This window comes from Phytophthora infestans, genomic scaffold (genome assembly GCF_000142945.1).
Source record: "Phytophthora infestans T30-4 supercont1.7 genomic scaffold, whole genome shotgun sequence".
Lineage (NCBI taxonomy): Eukaryota > Oomycota > Peronosporomycetes > Peronosporales > Peronosporaceae > Phytophthora > Phytophthora infestans.
In genome coordinates this window covers 436,461-444,559 of record NW_003303752.1, presented here as the reverse complement: position 1 = coordinate 444,559, position 8,099 = coordinate 436,461, and the positions used below count along the sequence as shown (strand labels likewise).

Sequence of the window (8,099 nt, the reverse complement as noted above, 5' to 3'; positions counted from 1 at the left end):
CCTCCTCAACATCGACAGCTGGGTGAAGCCATGTATGCGGAGCGACCAAACAAGTTGATTCATTAGGATTACTTGCATTTGGGGAAAAGTGACACGAGTTAAGAGTACGTCCTGGTCATCAAAGTCGATGCGTCGAAGTTTGCGTGACTACTTCCCTGTGAGGCGGCGAATGCGGAGACTACGTACAAAGCTCTCATCGACTGGTTCGCATGGTTTGGAGTGTGTCGGACGAGGGTCCGTGACCGGGGAACAAATTTCAAGAACAGAGTCATTGAGGCTCTCCAACACGCGTTAGGTGCTCACCACCATTTCACTACGGCTAGATGCCCGTGGGCGAATAGCACGGTGGAGGTTGTGATGAGAGAAACGCTGCGTGGCTGTCGTGACCTGCTGTCTGAGTGGAGGAGCAGCCACGGGGGTGGACTCGAGTAGTTAAGATCGTGCGAATTGATTTAACGACACTCCGTCGCCATCTCTCGGAGGGGTAGCGCCCATCACAGCCATGCCAGGACTGCTAGCCATGGGGCCTAGTGACCAAACTGCAGTACTGGGACCTATTGCATCGACTACTTTGGACCAGATTCATGTGACGCAACGCGAGCATGTCGTACGGTTACAAAAGGCTCTTGAGGACATGCACAAATGAACTAGTGCAGTGAATGCAGCCACCAGAGCGGCAGGGCGCAAAGCGCATGACAAAAAACGAAACACGACAATGGAGCATTTAAATATTGGGGGCTATGTCCTGTATGCGGACGTGTGGCAGCACACGAGAAGTAACTTGCGGGTGAAGTGGTGTGGTCCGGCGCAGATGACGGCTACTATCTCCAACTGGAATTTAGAGATCCAGAACTTGATGACCGGCCAGCGCAAAGAATCTCATGCCAATCGGCTCAACGTTTACGCCGACGAGTCTCTGGGCGTGAATGAAGAGTTGTTGCTGTAGGTGGCCCATAATTGTGAAGGTCATGTCGTGGATACGCTATTGAAGGCTCGGTATAATCTAAGTAAAAAACGGCATGAGATAAAGGCGCACTGGGGTGGCCTGGACACCATTGAGAATTTGTGGGAACCGGCAGATGTCCTGCTGCAGGATGTCCCACATCGATGAAGGTGTTTGTCCACAAGCACAGCAAACAGCAACCCGTGAAGGCGCTGCGCAAGGCACTAAATTTGAAGTAGGCAGTTAATTATATCACCAGTGACCGTGAACCACCGGGACGACGGACACTGCCATTGGAAGGGGGAGTGCTGTAGCTGGAGCTACAGCGTGTAGCCGTTGCTGAGGCTGCGGCTCAGTAACAACTACACGAGATAAAGTAGTAGTTCTACAAGTAGTAGTTTCACTAGAGTAAGCCGTAGCAGTTGTGGAACGGACAGCGCTTCCAGAGGCATTCATATGAATTTTATATTCACTTCTACATTTCAGCTAGAGGCGACACAGCAAAAGTGCTCAGTAAACATTGGTATCTTCTCGTATAAAATTTGATTCTGCTGGCTTTGCCAAAACACCTTATTAAGGGGGTCGAACATTGCAAAAAACGTGCTCAGAATTACCTTCGGGTTACGCTCACATTTTTGACAATGACCTGCTTACTTTCAAAGTAAGCCACCTCCGGAGGTGGAATGAGCTAGCCCTTTTTATTTCCTAAATATTCCTCCCTCCAACCGACCAGACCGGAATGGAGGAAGGCGCGTGTGTGGCTGCGCCGCTCTGCGCCCGTCTCCGGCCAGGAGTCGGACGCCTCAAGGCGAGTCGTGCAGTAGACATTTATGAGTTAGATGCTGCACAGAAGGCTGCACTCATAGCACGGCGACTGTGCACCAGGGCACGGGCTGCTGTAGCCTGTGGTGGCGTCAAAGCCGTGTCTGTGCGAGCTGTCGCTTTAGAAAGTGCAAATTGTCTGTTCTTAAGTGCGAAATTGAGCCTCTATGTTCGACTCCCCTTTTACTGTTTCTGCTCAGTAATTGTGCACTCCTCCGCTTACAAATTAGACACGTCTCTACTTATGTTTTTGGATCATTTCTTAATGTTTGACTCCCCCTAATAGGCAGTGCCTCTCAAATGGAAAACAACATGCTTCAAGTACTTTAATAAAACAAAAAGTCCAAAAAAAAGAGCCACACTTTTTGCAGGCCGACAGCCAAACTTTTTTACATACAAACCTACCAAGTCCGCAAACGCATACAATACTTTTTACGTAGAAGATGGCTGAACCAATCACATTGCGGAAAGCCTCATAATATGATCTGCTTAAAAGGGTTTATCACATGCACGTTGATATTTTGCAGATACATTTTAGCAAAACTATTGGTTTGGGGGTTGTTGAGTAAGGGCAAATACCGAAGTGAGTAAATTATTGTCTAACATGTTTCTCTAAACACTACCGGTTTTTTCTCTGTTGTTCCTCTAGTTGTCTTCTCGTAAGTGTGGCGTAATCACCAATGCCATGTGCCTTCATCCAATCATATCGCTCCAACATGTGATTACCCAAAGGCGTTCCAGAAGCATATCCAGCCAATAGTGGAACGGTTCAGTAACCACTTCAACGGTCACGCCTAACCGTGCTGAGCCGGTGCAACTGCTACAAAAACAAATCAAAAACACAATACTAGCTATAGTCATTTTAGCCAACATTTGACTTTTACCTGCTAGGAACAGTAAGCGTTTGCGGAACGTTTTTTTTTTAATTAAGCGCTTTGCAATTTGGAGAAAAAAGCGGTACACAAATTTCCAGCGCAAGTCGTAAGACGATCTAGACGCTGTATTATTTATTGCTTTTCGTACAAAACTTCAGTTTGTACTAACTCGCATTCACAAAGCTTAGTTGGCTACTTTTGGGAACACGGACACAAAGTACCGAGTATTTAATTATTTTAGCATGGCTTCATGTTCAACTTTCCAAGCTTCCAACAAAATGGATTATAGAGGCTGTAAGCCACCAGGACAGCTTTCTCTTCGTACTTGACCATGAACCCATCCAACTTGCGTAAACCATGGATCTACTAGACGACAATTTGAACTGGACAACTCTGACCGAAGCAGCTCAACTTATTGGCATGTTTCCAACAATCGCAAAATGTGGCGAACGACGCATTCGTGTCAAAGTTGGTAGCTCAGTTACGAGGTAAACAGTATACAGTGAAGTCTGGGTTTGAAATGAAACATGCAGTATGACACAGGGTAGGTTTCACAGATTCTTGGATTTTTTTTTGGCAAAATTTGCATTTAAATTCTAGCGATGTACACTAGGTGTGCACATAAGTAAACTTAGTACCGGTAAGCCGCAAATTAAGAAGCTGCTTTGCTGACTTTCGGTTTCGATCACTGGCGGAAATAAGCTGCAAACGGAGTTTTCATGATACTATAGTTGCCTGCTTGCCCTGTGAAAATCGTTTATGCGTAGTGTTCGGATCGCAAACCGAAATTCAAACACAGAGCGAGGTGGAACGATCAAAAGAATACTCTATCGTCTGGTTTTGAGATATACTTGGATACATCTATTAGGATAGAAGTGCTCCATGCACTGTTAGCTATACACAACAGCACAGAGCTGGTCACACTTGCACGTCTTATCACTTTGTAGATGCTTCTCGTTTGACTGACACTGGTTATTTGAGTCTGCCGAAACTCTTAGCTACGTTTATCTCCATGAACCCTCAAATTCCAACCAGCTTCTCCCAGACGGGGTCTTCAATCTTTGCCGTAGCCTCCCGAACCTTCTTTTTAGCAGCTTCAGCGGCAGTCACCTTCTTCAGTACTTCAGGCCAGCTTAGAATTCGCTCTTCCTCGATGTCACCTCGGTCATTTTCAGCACGCAACGAGCGCTGGTCGTCCGTATGAATTGAAGTGAATGGATCAGATAGAGCCCCGTTTTCAGTACTCTTTCTGCTCCCAATCACAACAGGAAGGGCATCGATGCTGTGGTGAAGAGTACCTACAACCATCACAGCAAAAATGTATGCGAGGCGCATTGTTGTTGTCAGTTATTGAGGGCACCAGTAGCCTCGATTTGGGAGATTGTTCAGAGAAGGGAGAAAGTTGCGAACTGACTTGTGCCCACCGAATGTGGTACGCGATAATTGCAGAGCTTGCCAAAACGTAACATTCGGCACAACATAAAGCGCTGCACTGTATAGTAGCACGTCGATGCTGTGCAATACCCTATACCGAATCAAGAGCACGAGTCACTGGCGCTTTTGTTTCCTTGGTTGAACAAGGATACGCTCTGGAGCAGCTACTACATATACGCTAGACTACTTAAGAAAGATATTGCTCGTAAATGAACGCACAAAGTATCTGTGACTGAAACAACGCACGAGCTATTTATACGCATGATCAAGTATAAAGGTGGACTTCGTGAAAATTACACCGAAAGCAAATCGATTACCAAATCGCTCAGGCCAAACCGATTACGCAGCGTAATCGTTTTGGTACATGTACTTGTACAAGTATTGCTCAATACAGTACAGTAGTAATTAAGGACTGTTCAGGGGCGATGCAGTAAGACGCTAAAAGATTTGGGTTACCCTTTCGTGAGAGAACGAACATGAACGATTTGGAAATCGATTCTCTCAACAACGCGAAGAAATGAAGCGTTACTATTTGGGGCACCATCCTACCAGGGATCGGGGAAAAATAACTTGAAACCAAATATGAGGGTATTATGGATAATATGGCTCCACTAAAACAAATTATTTGTGAGCCTAGTCGACATGCAATAATTATTATAGCAGGTTAGCTCTATTACGCTTGCTAAGTTTAAGTCAAAATTAGGTAGTGATACATTATTGTAATATTTATACAGAGCGTTTTATCGCGTAGTAACCATTTCAAAATGCTCGATCTCAATAGTAACCTCAATAGTAGATTGTTGAAGTCGAGCATATTGTAATAATTATTACGCGATAAAACGTTTTGCAATTTATTGAACATTTATTTCGATCTGTTCGCTTGTCTGGCAGTTTCACTTCGCCTAGTAAACGACATCTGGCCCTTTGATGCTTAGCCTCCGCGGCGACGGCGAGCCCAAGCTCAAGCTACGAGAAATCTCATTTCTCGTTTCTGCAAGTGTGGAAAACCTAAGGCCGTGCTCAAGCTTAAACAACGTAAATTCACTAAAAAAAATAGCTATTCCAATAAATCTGCCTAAGCTTACCAGCTCAATCGAAATAGCTGCTTCGTGGAGTATCTACCATCAATTTGGAAACCAGACATTTGAGCGTTTTCTAAAACCTAGATATAAAAGCCTCAAACCTAGGATAAAACGCTCTTTGGCCTAAGCTAGTATAGCTCCCAGATTATTGCTGTTTCAATAATTAATTTATTTTAAGAAACCATTACCGTAATAATTGGTTTTTCAATAATCAATTTATTTTTAAGAAACCATTACCGTAATAATTGGGTTTTTTTACGATCCAGTTCTCAGAAATTGAGCTACGGTACGATTATAAGACGACTTCGTCGAAAGGGGCCGAGTGTAGAGTACCCCCCCCCCTCCCCCATGACTCTTGATGGGGTGTAAGTTCTTTCACTTTTTCTCGAAGCTCCAGATATTTCTCAATGTAATTCGACACGTAGAGGAAGGGAAGGATCAGCGATGATTGCAAACCCATTTTAAAATCTCTGTCGACACGAACGACCAATAATCTGACGAGCGCTTCTGAGGACACAAAGAGTAGGTGTCTTCGTTTCCATCATTATCAATGAAATACGATTGGGCTTGGCGGTGTGAGCTGCTCTCAGATAGACCCAGGTAGATTCGGATCATCCTACGAGGCTCCACCTCAAGCAAACCAATCGTGATCACTCTGGAGCACTCTACCAGGCGTAAGTCGTTCGAGGGCCAACTGGGGAAATTCCCACTTGCCACTAGTCCCACTTGTTGCTCTCACTAAAATGAACTACACTTCGGCAGTGCTCTTGCAGCATATGGGGAGAATCAAGTCTGCATCGTAATCACGCGGAAGCACACCTGCAGCAAGGCATGGGAAAAATAGTATAATAACAATATTACGGGTATATTTACGGAATAACTTACTATTGATTTTTCCAAGATAAATATAATACATAACTGTACACAATAATACAATATTTTACACGCTTCCAACCATTTCCAGGAGCGCTGACAACCAACAGTTCTCTACTGCCTTGCAAAGACACTCTGCGCGCTTTGATTCACACACTCCCCACTTCTCAATTTTCTCTTTAGAGAACAAGCCACCACTCTTAGCCACGCTACCCACCACGCTACCCACGATGACCTCCCGTCAACTCTGCGCATTTTACTTCAGCGACCTCGGTGAAGGTCGCTTTGAGTGTAAATCCTGTGGGCTTCCTCGGAAGCAGACGCCCGGCACGGGGTACAGCAACCTCCTCAGCCACCTTAACAGCAAGCACGCTGTGTTTGCTGCTGGGTTTGCAGAACTTCATGCCACGCAGACGCCAGCACTTAGCACCTTTGGGATTTGTGGACGATGTGACGCGCAATATCTACCAATGGATGGTATGGGTGATCGAGAGAAATCTACCAATCACTGAAGTGGAAAACAAGGCTACGCGTGCTGTAGTTACAATGAAGCCTACGACTACCAAGACACTGAAGCGGTACATGCGTCATGTGGCTCTAGCCGTTGGAGCAATCATTGCAAAGGAGATGGGAACTTCCTTTGCTTTAATGTTCGACGGTTGGACTAGTCACTCACTTCACTTCCTCGGCATCTACGCGATCTACGTCTACAATGGTGTGCGCCACCAGCGCCTTCTTGCGCTTTCGCCAATGGAAGACGGCCAGACAGCTGAAGCCCACCTGGATCATATATCCACCGTACTGAGCGTGTACGAGAAGAACCTGCAGATGGTGCGCTATGTTGTGGGGGACAATTGTGCAACCAATCAGAGTATGGCTACACGAATGGGCGTCCCCCTCATTGGCTGTGCAAGTCATCGATTTAACCTCGCGGTTAATCGATTTCTACAGGATTTTCAGACTCAGATAGATCTGATTCAAAGCCTGATGATTCAGCTGCGTCATGTCAAAAATGCTACTGCACTGGCAAAGGCGACCAACTACAAGCCTGTTAAGGCAAACACTACGCGCTGGTCGTCTACATTCCAGATGATTGACCGATATTGCAAGATCCGTGATGCGGTCCTGACGGTGGAGGCTGTTGAAGAGTTTGTGCCTCGTGGACATGCGCACCGCCGCGTTAGAGGTGTATTAAACAAGCTTCGTGAGTTGGACAGTGTGTGTGTGAAAATCCAAGCGGAGTCATGCACGCTTGCCGAGGTGCGCCTGTTGTTTGATGCGTGTGCTGCTAAGTATCCTGTCATGGCTAACTACTTAGCGCCAACAGCTGAGATTGTTCACTCGCCCCATTTCGAGTCTGCAATAGTGAAGCTGCAAAACGACCTACCCCTCTCCGCGGATGAATTACATGCAGTCGACAGTTTTATTTTATCTCCGTCTACCGCACAAGAGGAAGTGCCGACTGCGGCGGACTTCGCGACCTCCATCCTCCGGCAAGCCAAGAAGCCGCGGCTTGCATCGAAGGCGTCTGTCGAGTATGATCCTCTCCTGCTCTGCGCTCCTCCGACAAGCAACACATGCGAGAGACTTTTCTCTGAGTGTAAGCTTGTTTTTACATCGCTACGTTCATCTACTTTACCAGCTAATTTTGAAACGGCCATGTTTCTTCGTGCTAATCGGCGTATGTGGAACTGCTCCACCCTTCTCGGTTGCATCGAAGACTAAGTGATAGCAATATATTGTGATTATTGCAGTGATTATTATTGTGTTGCCAGGTATTGCAGTCTTTATTACGGATGTGATTCACGCAAAATAACACTGGGTATTGTATTTCCCATGCCCTGTCCTGCAGCACGACAACCCAGCAGTTCGCCAGCTGATAAAAGTAACTAAAGTCAATGCTCCAGCCTTTTTCCAAGCCAAAAAACTGGCGCTTTGCTCAAGTGTTGCGCTGTATTTTGTCACCAATTTAGGTGCGCGTGGGGTCCTCTTCGAATAGGTTAATTCTTCAACGTCGACGTTTAAAAGTTTGGGTCTATGACAGTTATATGACCCATCGAGCACACCCAG

At 45.9% G+C, this 8,099-nt stretch overlaps 1 protein-coding gene across 1 annotated transcript; it reads right to left on the bottom strand.

The window, feature by feature from the left end:
- Positions 1-3,660: 3,660 nt before the first annotated feature.
- On the bottom strand, positions 3,661-3,975 carry PITG_05118 (secreted RxLR effector peptide protein, putative; the record flags this gene model as incomplete). The annotated part of the gene is made up of 1 exon (XM_002998774.1): positions 3,661-3,975. The coding sequence occupies one exon, from the start codon at positions 3,973-3,975 to the stop codon at positions 3,661-3,663; it is 315 nt and encodes a 104-aa protein (XP_002998820.1).
- Positions 3,976-8,099: the final 4,124 nt, after the last annotated feature.